Raw genomic sequence first — 22,015 nt, 5'->3', positions numbered from 1 at the left:
CTGACTACAGAGCTCTGACACTGGGTTTGGACAGTTAAACTTTCTTCCATGGAGAAACTCTGTAGTTCCTCTGAGCTCCAGGGTCCCGGGCACCTTGGGACAGCTGCCTCAGCTCCCCTTCTTGGCCTGGTTAAATCCTACTTTCTCTAAGGCTGGCTCACAGGGCTTGGGGCTCTGGGAAGACCTCCACTGCCCCCTTAATGGCTCCTGGTGGCAGAAGCCAGCCTGGCTGGCCCCAGCGGCCCCGGCTCCCAGGACAGCCTCTGGGCCAAGGGGGGCCCGAGCCACGTCGGCGCTGGAGAAAGACATTCTTGCACTTCTGAGGCTGTGCCCCACCTGCCCTGCTGACCCAGGGCAGTACCACCCTGGGCAGACCCCCTCCTGCCCCTCTCCCAGAGCCAGACCGCCTCCTCACACATCCAGCACCAGCCACCATCGAGATCTGGACACAGTCGGGGGCACCAACACCTCACCCCCAGGAGGGGGTCATACCTGGTGGCAAAGGCCCTGGACCAACAGAAGACCCCTCCCCACACACTGGACATGCCTTCGTGCCAGCACCACAGCACCTGAGTGGGTGGGCGTGGCTCTGCAGGGTCATGTCTGGGGAGACAGGAGAGTGGGCTGAGGCCCTGCACTGCAGGCAACGCGGAGTCTCGGCCCGTACCCCCATCCCCAGCTGCTCCCACCAAATCGTGAGGAGCACGGGGAGCCCCCATCCAATGCCCCGCCCCATCCAACGCCGAAACCCATCCCGGTCCCTAAGCCCGTGGAGCATGGGAAAACTTGCATTCACAAAGGAAAACCAAGAAAAACTGAAAGCAGACGCGGACGGGCTGGCGCGCACCCACGTTCACAGCATCGTTCGTAACAGCCGAGGAGCAGCAGCAAGACGGGTCCACCCACATGACGGGCTATTAACTCAGCCGTAAAAAGTACAGAAGTGCCAACACGTGCGACACCGCAGATGGCCAGCGAGGACACAGTGCTCCGCGAAGTCGGCCGGACACAGAAGGATGAACATGGTCAGATCCCACGTCTGGGAGGTTTGCGGGGACGGAAGGTAGATTGGGGGGGGGGGCGCCCACGGCTGGCGGAGGGGGCAGGGAGTTATGCTTGCTGGGGACACAGCTTCAGCTGGGGAAGGTTCTGGAGGCAGATGGCAGCGTCGGCTGTGACGCCATGAGCGGGCTCGATGCCACCAAGCTGCACACTTCACAACGGCTCAAGTGGTCAATTCACGCTACGTGTATTTTACCAAAATGAAAAGTAATAATCAAAAGCCTACAATGTTCTGTTTATCCGACCCAAAGAATACTTACTGGACGTTTACTGGGTCCCTTTCCCAGTAAACCCTGGGAAAGGGTTTGCAGCCCTGCCGGTTCCTGACCGCCGAGGGGCCCAGAACACCGTGTCCCACCGCCAGATGTTCCCAAGCAGGCCCCGGCGAGCTCCCCAAGGAAGCACAACTCTGGGTTTGGGCCCTCGGAGGATAGCAGCATCCAAGACCCTGGCTTCCCTCCCTCACTGGAGGAGCACCCCACGCGGAGCTGCGCGCAGGTATCACGGGGATCCCTGGCCCAAGGACCTCTTCCCAGCGGCCCCAAGAATCAGGGCAAAGAGATCAGGCGTTCTTGTTTCTTGTGCCTCTGGCCACGACCCTACCTCCCTAAGAGCTGGAGAAAGACCCTCCAGGACAAAACCTCGGGAGGGAATGAACTCCCTCCTCCCACCCAAGGCCCTGCCACACACGGCAGCCCACAGTCCCTCCTGAGCAGGAGCCTGCCTCTCCATGGCCCGGTAATCAGCAGCACGTGGGAACCCATCCTTGGGTCCTAAACCCATTCTACCCATGTCCCGACGTGAGCCTGCCGCCTCCCCATTTCCCAGACTTTGGGATCCCCACCGTTCGGGACTCTCCGGCAGAAGCTCTACACCATGGCGCATTCTGACCAGTTGAGCCCCCAAGATTCTGCCCGAAGTCCAACACAAGCCGAGCTTCTGCCACATCCTGGTCCAACCTCCATGCACGGAAAAGGCCACCAGTGCCCCCATCAGGCTTGGGACCCCTGCCCTGGTGTATTCTTGGCCTCCCCGGAATCGTGTCTCCATCACCTGCTACCCATCCCTCCCCCCACAGCCAGACTGCAGGCAAAGCCAGCTCCCACCCCTCCGCGCACCGGAGCACGGAGGACATGCACTCGCTACTCACCCTCTTGGCTCTTGGGGGGAGCCTCGACCACGGGGGGCTGGGGCTTGGGCTCCAGCCGGCTCTGCAGCTGAGACATCAAGGCGTGTTCTGAATTCTCCAGGGTCTGGGGTGGGAGCGGGGAGGCGGGCCCCTCGGCTGGCTTGGGCACCTGGATCTCGACCCTCTTGGGGGCTGCGTCCACAGCGGGAGCTGTGGGCATCTCGGGGATCTTGGAGGCAGGGCTCTCCATCCTCCTGTGAGCTGACTCCTGGGGCTTGCCTATGGTGATCTCTGTTCTCCGAGGGGCAGGCTCCGGCGTCTTGTGGCCCAGTGCCTCTGCTCGCTTGAGCCCGAAGCGGGACGGCCCGGTGGCACCGGCGCTCTCCACCTGCTTGGACGAGATGTCGATGGAGATCTCCGTGCGCCGGGACACGGGCTCGGCCTTGGGCCCCGAGAGCTCAACCCTCCGCAGGGCAGCCTTGGGGGATCGCTGGCTGAGGGAGTCTACATGGCGGGCTGCAGGCTCGGAGTTCTTCACTCCCAGGTCCTGGAACTTCTGGGTGGAGCTGGCCACAGTGGCCCGGAGCACAGGGGTCTGGACCCTCCGGTGCGGGGTGGAGTTGGGCGTCTCGGCCTCCTCGACCTCAAAAGATCTTTTCAGGGCTGGAAAACAGAGAGGGGGGATGTGAGGAGTGGGCAGTTGGGGAACGGGCTGCTAAGGTAGTGGGCAGGGGTGCTGGGCAAGGGGCCCGGGAGACTCCCACACCCTCCACCTCTTGGGAAGAAAGGGAACAGCCCCACTGTCCTAGGGGACCCCAGCACCAGCAATCCCGCCCACTGGAGGAGAGGGAGCAAGAAGGTTGGAGTCTGCAGGACACCAGCCTCTCTGTCCCCCACAGCCACAGTGTCCACGGGCCAGCCATGTTTTCTACAAAGATGTTCTGGCTCAAGGGGAGCTTTGATTTCTTCCTTGTCGGCCTTCACCTGTCCTCACCTCCACCCAACACAGACACCACTAGACAGCAACTGGGCAGGGCAGTGGGGCAGGGAGGGGGCGTCCTCAGTGACACCAGCCACAGCCATAACCTGCAGAATCATGACGGCAAGGAGGTCATCGTAACAACCCGCCACCAACAGCGGCACAGAACCTCTAACACAGGCACTGGGTTTACTGTGTACGTTGATGCCTCCCTCGACCCTTTGCTGTAAACACTGCTGTTAGCCCCTGGTACAGATGGGGGAACTGAGGCCCCAATGCTTAAGAAATATGCCCAACGGTGAGGAGATAGAGCAGCGGAGCCAGAAGACGCGTCTGTCCAGCTGCGAGGCCCGGGGTTCCGTCCACTTGGCTGTCCCGTTTCAGGTGGCGTAACGGAGCCCTGACATGGTCCACACCAGCCCACTCTCTCCGTCCTCATCCCTGGCTTCATCTGACCCCTCACTCCGCTACCTGCCCCAGCCAGACCTCGGCCCCCGGGGGGAACCTGGCCATCTCACTCCCGCTCCGCAGCCCAGTGCTCCCGCCCGGCCACCCGCCACCTCTGCCAAGACCTGTTCCAAGGCCAGGGGACGGTGCCTGGGAAGCCACCAGCCATCCCCACAGTCCTGGGAGCTACCCTCCTAACAAGAACAGTCGCTCCCGTTACCACGATCAGAGCAGGAAGGGCCCACATGGCAAGAACACTTGCCAGTGTCTTCCTGGCCCGGCCCCCAGCAGGCTCGGAGGCCCACAGTGTCTCTCCCACCCCTCGCCCCACCTTGCCAACACAGCTCCCTGAGCCCAGGATTTCCTGGGACCCCATAAAGCTCCTCCCTGGGCCCCCAGCTGGCCTGGGTCCCAACAATGACAATCTGGGGCCATTCTCACCACCATTCTCCCAACCCTGTGTCTTCCCTCCGCCAATTTCCAGCATAGTCTTGTCTCTTCCCAGGGACGGTGTTTCCTCCAGAGACCAGGGCCTGGCAGGTGGCTGAGTGGGTGGGTGGCCTGGGAAGCAAGTGCTCATAAGCACGGGAAGAGTGAGAGAGCGAAGGACACCCTTGTCCCCAGCATCTGGCTGCCGTGCTCCCCCACCGCAGCACCCAGCCGCACCGCGCTCAGCCCTGGGCACACAAAGGGCACAAAATCCTGAGTTGCAAAGCTCAGCCATCCCAGAAGCCCCACGGGACAGACACGTCGCTGGTCCGAGGGACCTAGCCTGTCACTGAGCACTCTGTCCCGGGAACCCATCTGCCTCCCGCTCAGCTCCGGGACCACCAGGCAACCCGGGCGCCCCACGTGGCCAGAGCTTCAGACTCGGCCGGAGAATCTGGAAATCTGTTTTTCTGTCTGGACCATCCGATCTGTATACGCAGGCGCAGAGGAAAACCAGCCCTCTTCAAACACGGAGTGGTCACATGGAATCCCACCCAGGTTGCAACTGGCCTGGGGACCCAGCGAATGACCTCCGGTGGAGAGCGTGGCCAAGGGCACTGGGGTCCCGTGCCGGGTGGCAGGGATGTGTCTGAGATGCCACAGCTCTCCCCGGGGGTCTAGCCCCTAAGAGAACCACGGGGTGCAAACAGTTCGTTCCCAAGAAGGCTGAGGTGACAAAGGATGGGCCAGAGGGCCTTAAACTGGACAGGAAGTCCAGAGCTGGAACACCTGGAATCGGGACCTTTGGGGTTCCCCGGGGCCTCCACCCCCGGCCTTGAGAGCACCGTCCAAACTACCCCCCCAAATGTCTGTGAGCTCCCTAGAGGAGGGGTCTGCACTCCACCCACCTCGGCATAGGCATTTCCAGTTGTCCCTGGGGTTAATCTCTGGGGCCCGAGGTGGAGAACAGGAATCAGGTGGGGGGCCTTTGCCCAGGTTTGCCCCAGAATGAGACGACCTCTGCGGGAAGCCCACTGGAGGTGCCCTCGACCACCGACGCAGGAGGTAGGACCATGCCCCACGCAAAGCCCTCCCTCACTCAGGCACACACGGTTGCTGGGGGGAGCGATGAGCCAGAACCTGACCCACACACAGATCAGCGGTGAGCCCAGTCAGTAGCCCCCCTCCCTCTGCAGGTCACTGCCACGGCCACTTCCACAGACGCACATACCAGTCTCCACCTGCCGCCCTCTCCACCCACTTCGTGGTCCGTCACAGCACCCTTCACCCTGGGCCCTTCATGACTTGTGTGCCTCTCGTCCGGCACACCATCGGCCGAGGTGCTCAGCCTTGGGTTTCAGGCCCCCTCCCATCCCATCTCCCATCCCGTCTCCCATCCCGGGTCAGTCCTGGGCTCTGAGGGAACCGGAGCCATTCCCACTGTTGGGGCGGGGACTGTCGGCAAGCGTCTAGGTTTTAGGGTAGCTCTTGCCAACTTACACCATCCCCCCAAACAAGCACACCACCCCCACCGCCTCCCCTGATTTCAAGTCTCCGCCCCCCACCACCAAAGCCAGGTTCGCCTCCTGCCCCGCCCCAACGCAGTTCACAGCTCTCCCTTCGATGTCATCCAGGCCACATCAGGAATACAGTGACTCGCTTCAGGGTGGGGGGGTATTTGGGGTCCCCGGAAACATCTTAACTCCACGAGCCACCTCTCCGTCCCTTCATGGGCCTCAGGTGCTGCTTCTGCATGAGCTGGAGGTGGGAGCAGGTCCCAGGTCCTGGACCCATGGGCACGGAGCCCTGGGGAAGACCCAGACCAGGGGTCTCAGGAGCGGAGAGGAACAGGGTCTTCGCTGCCTTTTCAGCCTGAGAAGCTCCACCTCCCCGTATGGTTCTATAGGGGGTTGAACTGTGTCCCCCCAAAAAATATGGCCCAGTCCTGACCCCCAGAACCTGTGAAGGGGACCTTTCTTGGGAAGATAAGGTAAGGCTTCAAGAGGACGCCATCCTGAATGTAGGAGGGGCTCTAAATCCTCTAATTGTTCTCCCACGAGACAGAAGACAGGGATTTGAGGCACAGAGTTAGGCCCTGGGAGACCATGGGGACCAGCAGCCATGCGGCCAAGGGACGCCTGGGGCCACCAGAAGCTGGGGAAAGCAGGAAGGATTCTTCCCTCATGCTTCTGGAAAGAGTATGACCTGGCCGACACCTTGACTTCGGACTTCAGGCCTCCAGAACTGTGAGAATCAATTTCCGTGGTTTGAGCCCCGCAGTCCGTGCTAATTTCTTACAGCCGCCCCAAGAAGTGACCCCAGGGACCGCTGGAGGGCTGAGACCTCTGGGCTCTCCCGATGGTGCTGCCACCCCGCCCTGCACCCCAGCCCACCCCCCCATCAGGGACCCAGGAGAAAAAGCCACCTCCTTTTCCTCTTCTGGAATCACACAAACCCTAGATGGTAGGAGCCATCGTCGGGAGTGACCCCGCTCTAGATTTACACTGGGAAATTTGGTGATGAAACAAGGTCATTTTTTAGGGCAGGCTTCCCAAGGGACGCCCTGTATAAAGCTGCCTCCCCACGGAGGATGTCCTGACACGAACAGCACCCAGCTGGGAAAAATTAGCAGACTGTCCTGAAGCTTCCCGCCTTGGAATCCTAAAAACACACTCTGGGTCCCAGGCACACACATACAGCCCCCTGTCCTTGGAAGCCCCCTCCACCAGCTCCAAGGGAGACAGGTATGACCTCCCCCAGCGGCAGGTCCCTCTCCCCTTCCCATGTCTGGGAGGGAGTGATCCTGCCATCCATCCCCACGGGGCAGGAGACCCCTCCCCTCTGCTTACACAGTTCCCAAAACAAGACTGCCCCCCTTCTCCCTCCTCTGTATTCAAGTCCCCCCCCAAAGCCAGGCTCAAACCTCAGCTGCTCCCCAAGGCCCCCCGTAATGGGCACCAGGAGCCTGGAGACAGTGGTCCGTGCACCTTGGTCTGGTGCTGGGAATTCATCCCCAGGAAATAATCCGAAGCAGATTTACACGTGGGGACGTTCACATCAGCGTTAAAACAGCAAACGCTGGAAACAATCCGGGTTTACGTAGATGTTCTAAACCCATATGCTGAAGTCTCGCGCAGTCATCAAAATCACAGTTTTGCAGATGAGAGATGGTGAGAATATCGAGTAAAAATAGCAGACGCGTGCCCAGATCTGGCTGCGTCGCACACGCACACGTGCGGTGCACACGCACGCTCGCGGAGGACGCCCGCTCTGGAAGGGGCTCACGTGGGAGCTTTTCTCCACGAGGCCTCCTGCCTTTTCCCAGCACGCCGGCCCCACGTGTGGGCCACTTAACACTTTCAGGAAGTAAGACCATCAACACTGTTTTTAAAAAACAGCCCTTGCTGCGAACAGGGGAGGCTGTGGGTAATCACACGCCAGCCCAGCCCCACTCCTCCTGCCCCAAAGCCCAGCCTTCTCCAGCCCACTAACCACCTCCAGGCCCGGCCGGCGCGGAGGCCGGGCCGCCTCTCCAGATGCTCGGCCGTCCGTGCCCGTGGGGGCAGAGGCAGGAGCAGCCCGGATCTGGGCCTGTTTAAGGAGGAATGCGGGGCACACAAGGGGCCATTGTGCAGGCCCCTTCCGACCACAGGCTGCAGCAAAGCTTTCCCGCTTACGGGTGCACAGAGCGGCCAGTGTGGGGAGGGGGCACCGGGGGCGAGCATGGAGCCCTGATCCAACGGGGGAGGGGTGGAGGGGACAAATGTTATGCAAGGAATGTCAGAGACCAAGGTCAACCCTCAAACCCGAACCCAGCTCCCAGGGGCCAGAGCGCTGGGGACGCCACTGATCGTTGGGTCCCGTTCTGGGCTCCGGCCCCAGGACTGTCGCCCGGGCCAAGGGAGCCTCTTCGAGGTAGTGGTGGAGCAGGCTCTATCCCTGAACCAGTGCCCACCCAGGAGCCCAGGCCGCAGCCCAGGGAACCAGGCAGGGAGTACTGCCCTTGTCCCTGAGCCTGTAGGGCAAGGCCACAGGGAAACATCACCCCAGAGGTGACAGCTCGGCGTCAGGACACCCAGGGCTAGCAGAGAAGCCCTGGTTCTCCTGTGGGGGCCGGGCCCTGGCACAGGCCCCTGGCTCTGGGTCAAGAACTTCAGCGGAGCCTTGGGGAAGGACAGAACGGGGTCTCGCCGCAGGGCAGAGGGCCCGGCTCGCCGCACTGTGTGGGACCGACAGCGCTCACACAGACTGTCACATCAGGGCCATGGGGAGAAGGAGCCCACAGGGAGTGCACGCCCTCAGCCATCGCTGAGCCTCTGCTTCCTCGGCTGTCCTACTGTGGCGGTGACAGGATGACACGATGGTGCCTATGACCTAATTATCGCTGTTGCTCACGTGTGCACCTGCGGGTGGGTGGGTGTGCACGCAGGCACGTGGGATTCCCCCCGTGTGCTGCCAAGGCTGCAAGGCCCTTACCAATGTCCCTCAGCCCGAGGGCCTGTTCTGGTGGCCTCCTGGTGCCCATGCCCAGAACGCAGGATGGGGTTAACACTGCTCTCCAGGCCAGCAGCCTTTAGGCAGTAAATGGAAGGCAAATACCCCAGCTGTCCCCCGCTTGGGACAACTCTGGGGAGCACGTGGCAGGGACCCCAGCACCCCCAGTGGGCACCACCTGCCTAACATGTGCTTGGGGCGGCCCCCTGCAGGCCATGCCCTTCCCGGCCTCCTCTGCCAGGACAGCACGTGGGATTACCCGCCCTTGGACCCTGGTCTCGGGAGCTGCCTCCAGGCACCTGGTGGAGGGGAGACGGCTAAGGGGGCAGGTGGGGAAGGGGAGAGGAGTGTGTCCTCAGGAAGCCAACCAGTCCGAAAGGAAAAGCCAGTGTTACAGCAGCCCCAGGAAATGAACACGGAAGAGAAGGGGAGCTCTTGCAACCACCGTGGCCACCTTCTGCGGATGCTGAAGCCACATCCCGCCATTTCTCACCTGCTCTGAGAAGGGGAACACGGGTTCCCTGGAATCGTCTGGCCTGGAGAGAAGGAGCCTCTCCTCCTGCATCAGACCAGTGGCTGGCCCGGGCCCCTCCTGCTGCTTGCTCTCCCTCCCCATCCTCAGAGCCTCCCTGACGTCCACCTCGGGCCAGGGCCCATGCATCCCGCCCACCTAGGACATCCCAGCTCACACCTGCTGTCCCAGTGTCACCAGAGAGGGCACCTGTTCACTCCCAACACTTGGGGCAGGAAGTTCTCTGGACGGCCTCCCTTCAGAGGGCTCATTACTGGTGTTCACCCCTCCTCCACCAGAGAAAGGCCTTGGGGTGACAGCTGTCCAGTCCCGGAGAACCGGCAGGCAGCCGGGGACAGCCGTGGCACAACTCCTCCTGCGGGAACTCTCTCTACACGGAGCAGAATGATGACACACGGGCACCGGGCCTCTTCTCCCGGAGGAAGGCCTCTCCGTGCTTGTTCCTGCCATCTTGCCCAGTCCCCCGGTCACCCTGGGCCTGGTGACACCAGTGGCATTCCGGGCAGGTCTAAAAGTCCTCTAAGACGCTGGACTACCTTTCTTTCTTGACTAAAGTTACAGGAACACGTGCACACGCAGACGATTCTTGCAGATGGCAGGTGCTGCAAACCAGACCTTGCTCTCAAACCCAGAGCGCGCAGAGCCAGGGGACCCAGCTGAGCCGCCGGCAGATGAGATAGAGCAAGAATGTCCTGCCCCGGGGTGGGGACACTAGAGCTCCCTGGGCGGAGGAGGGGCCCAGCCTGGAGGGAGGGGAGTGGACACATGACCTCTCAGGCCTCCTCGGGTCAAAGGTTCTCAGATAAATGGCAGCCCGGGAGGGCAGGAGGGAGCCCCTGGGAGGAGACCGACTTCAAAACCCAAAAGCCACGGGCCACAGCTTCCAGGGCCTCAGAGGTCACAGAGCCCAGAGCTCTTCAGCCCTGTAACCTTCCCACACACCCCAGACATCCTGCGGGGGTCTCCAGGGGGTCCTGTCCCAAAAAGAGAACAGAGCTGCTGGTTCCAGGTCAGAGCATGGCCCCTCTCCCCACAAGACAGTCCCCACCACCGACTCAGCCCTCCCCCTCCTTTCTACCCGCACCTTCCAACCGCCCACTGCTCCCCCAAACACACCTTCCTCCAAACCTGCAGGCCCACGGAGGCCCCCAAGTGCTACCCGGGATGCAGTGCTGGTCTGGCTACCCCTGACCGCAGAGCAAGGACAGTCCGTGAAAATAACTCTGCAAACAAGCCCTCCCGCAGGGCCCAGCCATACCACCGGAAGCGTCTCTCCCATGGGCCACCCGTGCGACAGACCAGGACCCTCGCCGCACCGAGGACATCTGGGTTCCACGGGGGAGGCCGAGCTGCCGGACGGTGGTCAGGGCAGGGGGCCAGCAGCCTAGGGGAGCTACTCCTCCGTTCTCGGCGCTCGGCCCAGCAACCTGGCACCCAGGGGGCTGGCTGTTCCCAATCTGCTGGGGTGGAGGAACCCCCTCCCCTTCCTCAACTCGCTGACTACTGGGGGAGATGGTAAATGCACTTAAAAAAAAAAAATGAAGGAAAAAAACCCCAGCTCACTACCAGGAGCCACCCAGCCCAGGTGGAGCCCTCCATTAATCACACGGGCCATTGAGGGACGCCAGGGGGACAGATGGAGCCCTCGGGGCGGGTGCAAGCGGGTGCTGCCCAGGCCAATGGGAGCTGCGGCCTAATTACAGGGGACGGTGACCCCAGGGAGCAGGGGTCAGGCGCCGGTCAGAGCGGCACCCAGGAGTCCAGCTGCTCCCCAAGCCTCCGGAGGAATGGCGGGGGGGGGGCAGGGGGGGAAACGACGCAGTGACCACAAAGCCCTACCTGCGCTAACATGGGCTTGTGGGTTCACGCTCTGTCACACGGAGCGGGGAGCGGACTTGGTCTCTATCCTCAAGGACAGAAGGGGTCTAGAAGGGGAGGGGACACAGCAAACGAAAAGAAGAGGTGAGTCCACTGTGTGGAAGAGACCAGAGCTGGACACTGAGAAGATTCTGGAAGGGGCCCCCGGGAGCAGGAGCACCTCCACCGGGGGGTGGGGTGGGGGATGCTAAGTCAGGCAGCCTCCAGGGCCCCTCCTGCTCAGGGCCTCACTGGGCTCTCACCAGGGATGGCAAGCTCCTGGTCAACTCTACACATGCATCGAGAACGTGGGGAGACCCCTGGGCAGGTCCAGCAGGCAGGCCATGGGCAGCGGTTCGGAGGATGGCAGATGGGACACACCACACTCCTGATGCCTGGACACGGAGGCTGGGGCCCGGGCGGGCCGACGGTCCTCGGAGCCTGGACTCCCGCTCCCCACCCGCCCATCCCACAGCAAGTCTAGGTCACTGTGCTGCCCTTCAGATGGGTCCCTGGTGGGCTGAAGAGGGGTCCCCAAAAGGCATGTCTGTGTCCCAGCCCCCAGGACCCGTGAATGGGGACCTCATTTGGAAATAAGGTCTTTGCGGATGTGACTAAAAATCTCAAGATGTGGTCATTGTGGGTACTGGGTAGGTCCTCAAGTTCATACTGAGTGCGCTTCTAAGAGACAGGAGAGACAGGCCATGCAGAGGAGGGGACCACGTGAAGACGAGGCAGGCAGGGGCACGTCCACAAGCCACAAGTACCAAGGACCACCGGCTGACCCAGGAGCCAGGACAGAGGCCTGGGACATGCTCTCCCTCGGAGCCTCCAGAAGGAACCAGCCCAGCCAATGCCTGGATTTGGGCTCGGAGCTTTATCCCCCAGCCGGTGGAGCTCTGCTGCGGCAAACCCACACGCTCACGCTGCCTCCCAGCCTGAGCCTTCTCTCTCCCTCCTATGCCCCTGACCCACCTGTGCCCCGAGGCGCCACGGCTGATCACACACACTTGTCGGGTCCGCGTCTCACCTTCCAGGGCCCACCCAGCGGCCGCAGCTTCCAGGCAGCGCTGAACTGACTCATTTCCCATTCTATGTTCGGTCTGAGGGGCTCCGAGCACTCGCCTGCCCCGCACGGCTTCAAGGAAGATGCCTCCCGGGGCACGGGCCAGACTCCGGTCCGGGCAGAGCAGGCCCCAGCATGCCCAGGCAGCTGGCATGGGACCCTGCGGGACGTCCTCCCTTTGCTGCCTCTGGGGCAGGTGGTGAGGGACCCACATCTACCTGCCTGCTGGGCTGCGAGTGGGCCAAGAAATGACCCCTCCAGGGCCGCACCCCATAAAGAGACACCCCTCCATTCTGCTTCTGGCCTGCAGGAGCAGGAGAAACGGAAGCGTGGCCTACAGCAAGCTCTAAATCCTGTGCCAGAGCCCCTGGCAGACCACCACCACCGCCCAGGGCAGCAGCCCCGGAAGGCCTGACCCACACCTGCAGGGCTCAGGCTGCCAAGTGCCACTCCCGACTCCCGCCTCTCAGCCTCCAGGCCGCCAGGCCCTCCCCCTCCCAGGCCACCAGCTGCAGGAGCTGTCCCCAGCCCACGAATCGCCCAGCGTCCACCGCTCCAACAGGGACCCAACCCACCCCGCCCGAAGACCCCCATCAGGGGCAGGAAGCAGAGCTGCCTGCAGGAATGACACTTTTCTTAACTGAAAAGAGAGAATTTTAGCTCCACTGTCAACCAGCAGCTCAGTGTGGGAAGGGCAGGGGCAGCTCCACGGAACCCAGGGCTGGGAAGGCTGCCTGGGCTGGAGAGATGACTCCTGTGGCCTCAGTGTCCTGGTGACAGACCTGGAAAAGGGCAGGCTGAAGAGCCCCTTCCAGCTCTGGCACCCAAGGACCCGAGGACCATTCTGAAGTCGGACACCAGCTCCGGCCACTCTGCTGCTCCCGGACCCACCAGCCATCTCCACCATCAGCAGAGCCAGAGGGGCCCCGCTGGGGACAGACAGGGAGGGCCAGCCCACCTCCTCCCCGGGCTGAGGTCGAGGACCGAGGCGTGGCTACATTCCTCTGGGGCCAAAAACACAGCTGGCAGCGATGCCGGTGAAGCTGGCTTTCCCTCAACCCAGCGGCCCAACCTGGAGCAGGAGAAACCAGTGGGCACCCATCTTGCTAGCCGCCGTGGGAGACGGCGCTGAGTGATTTTTTTCGTTTTGATAATAACTTGCAGAGGTAACATCTATCACTCTTCTCCTGACGCTAAAAGCAATTCATAGACAATGTAGAAAATTGGCCAGACACAAAGAAAACAGAAGAAAAAAACATTGATAAGCCCATGACCCGGAGAACCACGGTCAATATCTTGGCCAAGGTCCTTCCAATCCTCCTGCTGCGCACATCTGTGCACGTGTCTCGTAGGCAGGCTCATGCAGGGGCACGCTCTGAGCTGCCCTCTGGGTAGCATCACACGGGTCAAATCCCTACTCATTCCAGCACGGCGCTCTGCATTCTTCTGTACTTGCGAGGTCCCAGTATCTGATCATTCTCCGTGCAGACCGCGGTCAGAATCGTTTCTGGAGCTTACTAAGAAGTCAACTGCCAGTCCTGGCCTCCTGGGGTTTCTGAGTCAGGAGGGCTGGGTGGGCCTCGCGCCCCAGGGTGCATCACAGGAGAAGGGGAGACCTTACAAGCCTCGTCTCCACCACCGCCCCCAGCTGAGAATCCTGCAAAAATCTTAAGAACCAAGCATCAGGGTGCCCTCTGCCCACTCCTCCCCACAGCCGGTCACCCTCCTGGGGACAGGGCTAAAGCTCGCTGGTGTTTGCTGTGCCCCACCGCCAAATTCCTCCATTGAATCCTACCCCGGTGTGATGGTATGAGGCCGCAGGGCCTTCGCACGTGCTCAGGATGTGGGAGCGGACCCCTCAGGAACAGATCAGTGTCCCTGTAAGAGAGCCCTCCGCCCGCTGAGGACACGGGGAAGGCGGCCGTCTGTGAGCGCGGACCTGGCAGCATGGTGATCCTGGACCCCCAACCTCCCAGATGGCAAGAGATGGATGCATGGTTTAAGTCCCCACGCCTGGGCTTTCACGACAGAGGCCCAAACAGACCAGCACAGTCCCCATATCCACCAGGGCCTCAGACACTGCCTGGCACGTCCTACAAACCCACAAAGGCCCATCACTTTGAATTTCCACCAGCCGATGTCGCAGAGTGCTTACTCCACGCCGGGCACGGCTCCGAGGCCCATTCGATCCTCATGGTCACCCCAAGACCCAGCAACTTTATGCCCTCCTGGTTTCGCCAATGGACAGCCAAGGCCCGGAGAAGCCAGCAACTGGCCCAGCATCCAGCCGGGGCGGGAGAGAAGCCAGATCCCAGCCAGCATGCTAATCTGCACACTACCGCTCTGACTCCAAACCCCACCAGCCCCCACCCCGAGAGCCACACCCTCAAGGGGAGAGCGCCCACTACCCCCCCGCGGGCACTGCACTGAGCCCCGAACCCTCACCACCTCTCCCAAGCTCCCCGCCACCCTGTAACGTGGGCGCTGGGAATCCTGTCTCACAGAAAGCGGTCACAGAGCTGGAGGGCAGCGAGGCCAGGACTGGGGGAGGGGCGCCCCCCCAGCCCAGACTGCCGGCTCTGGACGCCCAGCTGTCCCATCTTCCACTGATGAGTGGCCCGGGATTTCCATCACAGCCTGGCAGGGTCAGCCCATGGGTAAGGTGGCACCAGGGAGGGCCAGAAGACAGGAGTCAGCAGTAGGGAGTGATGGGACAGAGGCAGGTACACCCTGGGTCTGCCATCCAGGGTGGCCTGGGGCCAGGGGTGACCCGAGTGAGCCTCAGCAGCCCGTCTTTGCTGGACTCAGGGAAGACTGGAAGACGGAGTTTATGAAGTGCCCAGCCCCCAATGCCGGGCATGTAGTAGGTGCTCAATAAAGGAGACAGTTATGGAAACTAACAAGAAACGGGCACGGTCAGAGGAAGTGCCTGTGAGCAAAGGGGGAACAGCTGGAAGGGCCGGGACTTGGGTCAGAAACAAAGAATGCGGCAGGGCGGGAAGGAAGGAGAGAGGGAGGCCAGAGCCTGACAGCTGGCTCTGGGACAGCTGTTTGTAGGAGCCTGGCTTCGTCACCTAAATATTAGGAGAGATGTAAATATCTGAATGCAGGCAGGGGAGGATTTCCTCCCTCACGAGGGTCCCCTTCCCCCGGCTGCCCGGAGACTCAGTGTCCCCCAGGGCCAGGGGCTGCGGTGGGGACAGCACCCAGGAGGGAGAGGACGCAACTCCACCTCCCTCCTCCAAAGGTGCGAACGAATGACAGCCTTCCCCATCTCGCTCCGGAGGGGCCCCAGCCCTGCCAAGGCTTTCTCTCGCAGCTTAGCAGAAAAGCAAAGCAGGCCTCCCTGAGGGTTCGTGGAGCAGGATGAAGCTTGCCATCCAGCCCTGCGCCCAGCTCCAGCCCCTGCGAGGCGAACGACTCAGCTACTTCGCTGCTCCACCAGGATCACTCACCACCCAAGTCCCTCGCGGCTCACCCAGGCTCCTGACCAGGAGCAAAGACGGAGCCCGGGTCCTCCTTGCAAGCACAGCCCCTAGGGCACCCCCATCACGTGCCAGCACCTCTGCCAGGTGTGGGCACAATGGGATCCCCCAAACCATGAGCTGGGAGAAATCACAAGAGAAGCCAGCCAGCACCATGTGCCTGGAGACCCTACCTGGTGACCTCCCACCCGGGACTCTGGTGACATGCTCCTTCCTCCAGGAAGCCCTCCTAAACCTACCCCTCTCTTGAGCTCAGGCCTGGACCCCCAGAACCTAGAACAAAGATGGCGCCCGCAGACAGTTGTTGAATAAAAGGAATGAGCCAACGGCTTCTCCCACCCCACAGATCCTCCTCCCAGCCCACCCCAGCACTTCTCAAGCTGAACGAAAAGCCAAAACCCAGCCCCTTCCCAGAGTGCGCCTTCCCCTGACTTTTTATGGGGGACAGGAGGCAGGGGACAGCAGAGAAGACCGCCCCTCCAAGCCTGGCTAGGAGCCAAGAAAACTTGTATGCTTTTACTGTAGATAATCTCGGTCTCCAGGGGACATGGGGCAGGGGCCCGGCCTACCACTCACAGGGAAACTGCCCACCCACATGGAAAGGAGGCCCAAATATCCCGGCTCAGAACCAACTGCCTGCACAGAGGGAGGGAGCCAGCCCAGACCCGGAATGAGACCCTGCCTGGGACAGTATGGAAATCCACCAGGCTGCTGCTCACCGATGGTCAGAACAACAAACATCTCCAGGTCAGTGTCTGGGGGAGGGGAGACGGCCTGGGAGAGGGCAGACGGCCAGGTGGCCCATACTGGAGACATCTCTCTCTTCTCACCAAAAGAATGATGCTGTCTGTTGCTTAACCTCCCCCGGGCAGAGAGGGGGCTGTCTGCGGCCCGGGTGGCTCCCTTCCTCAATTCCAGGGGACCCTCAGCTGTAGCTTCCCACGGGGAGGTGGCAGGACCCCCAGACCCTGCTCCAGGGGACAGCCAAAAGCCCATCAGCAAAGGGAGCCCGCGTTCCTCGAAGGGCCAGGGAAGGCTGTGGCCTTGGCTAGGAGACCAGACACACAATCACCAAAAAAGACCTGACAAGGCCTGCAAAAGAGCTCTGTGTTCCAGTCCCTCCTTGGAAAACTTAGGAAGTGGGGCCCAGAGGGGAAGGAACCCCCCACTTAATCCAAATAAGCCCCAGGCTGCAAAACCCCCCCCCCCCCCCCAGCCCCCCCCCCTTTGTACCCAGGGAACAATCATTAAACCCCAGCCAGCCAGACGGGCCCTTGGAGACCAAAGGAGGAGTGGAAAGGCCAGGAGGTGGGGGGTGGGGTCGCCACTCTGCTTCCCCTTCCCCATCTCCCCTGGCTTTCCCAGGAGGCTGTTCCAAGTGTTTGAAGGCAAAGGCTCCCCACCTTGGGGCCAGGGCACAGGAAGCTCTAAGCCATGGGTGGGGAGCACACGTTTATGCATTAAGGCCAGCGCCCTGGGTTTTCTGGATTTTGCAACTTGGCCCAGGGGAGGGAGAAGGCCAGAGTCGGCAGAGGCTCACCCTCCCGGGAAGGGCTATTAAAAACTCAGGAACATGGGAAAGAGACGAAGACAATGAAAAACACCAAAGGCAAGCAAGAAAAGAAGTAGGCTGGAGCCTCCTTCCAGGCTCGCCACCTTCCCTGCAGCCCCGGTTCTTGAGAGAGCCCTGGGCTGGGCGTGGGGACTCCACGGACATCAGACATCAGTGCTGTCCTCTCGTCCCTCCGCCTAAATTTCTGGGCACTAGCAGCCCAGAACTTTTAAAACCCCACTTTTAAAAATGACAACAAGCTTGGGAACTTCCAGAATGTCTCCTGGTCCAGGCTGACCGGAGCCTCCAGGATCTGTCCCAACCAAATTAAACAGCCCCAGCCCAGAACTGCCCCCAGGGCCAGGGGTGTCTAGGGGCCCACGGCTGGGTCTGTTTGGCTGGAGATTACAAATCCTCAGGCTTCTGGGACCATGTTCCAGAGAGTTCCAGACCGTGTGGTCTCATTAGCAACTCAGAGAGCCTCCAAATTTGGGAAAAACAGAGAGGGCTTTGGAAAGAAAGCCGCTGTTTGACCACTCTTCCTCGGTGCCTTTGAAAGCACAAAAGCTCGTTTCCTGGCTGAGTCTCGGGGATGAATAAAAAAAAAAAAAAAAAAAGGAAAGAAATCTCCCGGGGCCTCCACCCTCTGAAAAATCTCCCACGGGAGCCCCCCGCTGCACCTGCCCCTCACCACCCCCCATTCTGCACACCCCACCCCCATCTTTGAGGATACGCAGCACGTGGCCCACTGTTCCGGCCACAGAACAGTGAGCAAAGGGGGCTCCGAGCCCGGCACGAAGGCCCTGGCCAGGCAGGCGGGACTCCTTCCGGGGTTTGGGGGCCACCACGGGTTCCTGAGTCTGGTGCCCAGGTCCTTGCTGCCAAACCAGGGTACACTCCTATCTGCACCCCAAGGACTCTTCCAAGCAGCAAACTGGCCCCACCCCAGGGTTGCCAGGCCAGTAAACCCAGTGGGGTGCCAGTGTTGGTCCCGACTGGACTGAGGGGGTCCTGGGGGTCGGATCTCTGACTGGGACCTCTCACGACCTCTAGGCACTCCAGGAGAGAGACGATGAGGTAGCCCTGCTCTGCCTGGCCAGCGTCTGTAGCCCACAGCACCAAGTGGCAGGCTGAGGCCACCGGCACTGGGTGGAGAAATCCCTGACTCCAGTGGGGCAGGCCCACCATCTGCCATCCATGTGGCCATTGGTGTCACCACGTCACACATGGGCCACCGTGTCACTGCCCCCACCGGCAAGATGGCCACCTCCAAAAGTGTGGCCTGAGCAAGTGACCCCGACGTGCCAGACGCTGGGCTGGCTGTGCCCACGACTGGCACTGGGAGTCTGAGCTCCAGGCAGGGAAGCCTCAGAGCCCCCACCCCATGCCCAGGTTCCCCGGGCCCTTGGCAGGCAGGGGGGCAGAGCTCACAGGCTCCTGGGGCCCAGGCAGGGCACCTGGCTTGCCCCTGCTGCCCCCCTCGTCTCTTAGCTCAGAGCCCACACACAAGTAGGACTTGCCAAAGGGCCGCTGGACCAGGAGGCAGCCCCATGTGTCCACCCTTCCCTGACCCAGGCTCCTGCCTCACTCACCTTTCAGGGAGGTGGGTCGCCTGAGCCCACCACCCGTCTTCAGCCAGGCCGTCCGGCGCCAGCCCATGGCCCCGCATCGATGATGCTCTGGGTTGGGGAATGACAGGGGAGGTGGGGTGACCTCTCCAGGGAAGCAGCCCCACAGCCCTCATGAGCCCAGCTCTGCCGTGACAGGGACAGGGCTGTGGCACCTCTGGACAGGCTGGGGGCCAGGGGGGCGTCCCTTGGCTTGGCCAGCAGCCTGAGCATCTGCTGACCTCAGAGGGGGCCCGTGAGCTCCGCAGAAGCTACAAACCTCACTGTCAGCCTCATCCAGGGCGAACACACAGGCCCTTGCCTGTGGCCTTGGAACACCTTCCATCCCCCAGATCCCGCATCTCTGCGTCTGCCCCCACCCATCCCTTGCAAACACTCCCCTAACTCCACGAGCGGCAACAGCACCACCGCCCCCACGCTCCCAGGAGCAGGCTCTGTGCTCGGTGCTGTCAGCCACATCCACCTAAATCCCCGGACAATCCTTGCAGAGAGGGTAAACTGAGGCTCGAGCTCAGAAACTTCCCGTGCACCACACAGCATACAATGGCAGTGGGCTCGCCCTCCTGAGCACTGCACCACGGGGGCTCTCAGCTGCCCCAGCCCTCAGCTTCTGGAAGGCCCTCCCGCTCTGGAAGCAAGCTCTGCCCACCTGCCTTGTTCCAAACCCTCCCGGAGATCCCTGTCCTCCAGAAGCCCTTCCAGATGGACGCCCTGCGGCATGAGACGGGCCCCCACCTCCCCAGCCCAGGTGTGACACTCTGCCCAGGATCCCACGACACAGGTGCTCCAGCTACCCCGAGCGTGCACCCCAGCTCTCCTCCCTGCACCGAAGCCCGGGGTGTGTTTGGTCCCCTGCTCGGGCCACACAGAGCACCAGGCCCCTGCTGTGGGGGCAGCTGGATCCTAAGGAAGCTGTCCCAACATCGCTGCTGAAGAGGCATCAGCCGAGTCCCCAAGGCCCGGCTCCTCCAGTCTGGCCGAGGGACCTCACCACCGTCTGGCTTCCCCCTCCTGCCTCCAAGGTGCCACCAACAGGGAGGCAGTACTCACAGGGGCCCTGCGTGTGGCTGAAAAGCAGGAGGCATCACTTGAGAGGCCCACTGGCATTAATTAGGGACAGGTCTGTACCCATCACCAAGCAACAGGCCTTGTCCTTCTGGGAGGAAAGGGGGCCCTGCATCCAGCAGGCAAGGGAGCGCCCGTTCCAGAGGTATCTGGGCTCCCAGATGAGTGGGCTTGTCTGTGTGGCCCCATCCCTGCCCCCAGGAGACCCACTCCCAGCCCCCACCCACCGGCCGGCTCTCCAGGGCGCAAAGCCTCCAGGACCCCTCTAGGAGGGTCCTCCAAACAGACAGCAGAGGGTCTGGAAGAACAGGCAACACCTGTATGCGACAGAGCTCAGCTGCGGGACCGGAGTGCCGAGGTTCTGGGCCAGACGGCGTTCCCACAAACATCAAGGACTTTCAGGATTCTTTCACCGCAGGCAAACAGGGTTCCAGCAAACAGCGCCGCCGAGGAAGGCAGGCCCGCAGCTGGCACTTGGAAGGGCTTTGTTACACAAAGACCAGACTTTGTAATAGCCTTCGCGATAACAGATCTGGCCTGCTCTTACCCAAGAACACCCCGTCCAATGGCTCCGTGCCTCCACCGACCAGGGGTGAGATCAGGGAAGGAGTCATCTGTCCCAGGCCCATCTTCCCAGGGGGTAAGGGGGGCGGGGATCAAAACTCTCTAAAAAATTCACATGAGCAAAATACAAAACTCTCTTCTCTCCCCTACACGGGGATTCTCCAGAGCCCCAAGGTCGTCCTTCAAGGGAAGGCCAAGGCCAGTGTGGGACGTTCAGGCCCATCAAGACCACTGCCACCCTCTCAGTGCCTGGGGGGAGATGTGAACCTGACAGACCCCCATGCCTCACCGACAATGGGACAGAGCCAAAACAAGAACAGCGCCCCCCCCCCCCGGGGGGCAGGGGACAGATGTGCCCGGGAGTGGGGCATTGGTAGATGCACACACCCACACACATCCACCTGGGGCAGCTTCCTGTTGGGCCTGCAGGGACGCGCAGCTCTGGCCAGGACACCCACCCTGCACCGCACCCCTCTGCCTTCCCCTCTGCCTCGCAGGGCATGCCACCCTGACCTGGATACTCCCATTAGCTCCAAACCTCCCAAGACCCCCAGGGAGGGCCTTCTGGGCCCCCTGCAGGGTTCCACTCTGCGAGGATTGCAAACCGCCCCCAACAACGCTGTGGCTGGGAACCTGCCAGGCTTTGGTGGCGGCCCGGGGTGGGGGGGGCTTCTGTTCCACAACGGTGAGCACACACGTCGCCAGGCCCCAGGACTCTGGGGGTGCAGCAGCAGCTGAGGGGCCGGCCGGCTCCTTCCTAACCCTTTTTTTCGTCCTACCTTGCAGAAATCTGGAGAAACCCCACGGACCCAGACCAGAGCTCCTCCAACTCTGCTCTCGCCACTCCGGCTGCCTCCCCAGGAGAGTCCCAACTCCGGGCAGGCACGCCTGGCCTGGTCCTCTGATCCACTCCAACTGGCCCCTCCTTGTGCCCCATTCTCCAATGGACCAGCTCATTCCGGCCTCCCCCGCTTCTGCCTGCTGCGAGGGACCTGAGTGCTCCCCTCCTCCCTCCTGCAATTGAATTCCGACTCTCCTCGCCCAAGTTCTGCCTCCTCCGTGGTGACCTTTCTCTGCCTGGACCCTGCCACATTGTATCTGTCACCGCAGCTTTGGGTCGTGCCCTGTCCTCCTTCACTGATGGCCCCTTCCCCACCTCCGACCAATCCAGGCCCAGCACCCAACACCCAATACCCAACTCCACCCCGAGCTCCTTGGGCACGTTAGGGAGACCATTCCGGTCCCTGAGCTGGCTGAGCAGGGCCCTTACACACCCTTCCAGCCAAAAGCCTAGGGGGCTCGAACCCCCGACCCCTTGCCCTTCAGGACCCTTTCAGCTTGTCAGAGCACACAACAGGGCGACTGGCGACCACAGGGAACTAGAGGGTCCCAAAGAGTGAGAAATCTCCCCCTCGAGTCACAGGGCTGCCCACTGTCGCACCAGGCTGGTCTCAATGCGGCCATTGTCTCAGACCAAATGAGAGGGTCAAGAAGCCACCTGGGAGAGCGGGTAGAGGCGGCCAGCATCTCCAGATGGGGCCCACCAGGGTCAGGATGGAGTTACACGGGGACCTGGAAGCAGAGGTGCGAACAGGGCCGGCTATAGGACCAGGCCATCCCCAAATCTCCACCTCCCCCTCCTGCCTCGGGGCTACCACGGAATCCTGTTCTTCCCCCCTCCCAACCCCCGCTTCCCACAGGACGCTTCCTGGCCAGGGACTGCAGG

At 61.9% G+C, this 22,015-nt stretch overlaps 1 protein-coding gene across 3 annotated transcripts in view; it reads right to left on the bottom strand.

Annotated features, from left to right (window-relative positions):
• Positions 1-22,015, bottom strand: part of LOC111160354 (septin 9) — a 121,713-nt gene that overhangs the window by 65,037 nt on the left and 34,661 nt on the right. For 2 of the 3 annotated variants that reach the window (XM_022523412.1, XM_022523411.1), the window contains exon 2: positions 2,213-2,854. In XM_022523412.1, the coding sequence (XP_022379120.1) occupies positions 2,213-2,854 (642 nt within the window). Of the gene's footprint in view, positions 1-2,212; positions 2,855-21,068; positions 21,247-22,015 lie in introns of those variants that run through there. The other variant, XM_022523410.1, reaches the window with a different exon arrangement.

This window comes from Enhydra lutris, unplaced genomic scaffold (assembly GCF_002288905.1).
Source record: "Enhydra lutris kenyoni isolate GAN:26980312 unplaced genomic scaffold, ASM228890v2 scaffoldscaffold75, whole genome shotgun sequence".
Lineage (NCBI taxonomy): Eukaryota > Metazoa > Chordata > Mammalia > Carnivora > Mustelidae > Enhydra > Enhydra lutris.
This window is presented reverse-complemented; position numbering and strand designations above follow the sequence as displayed.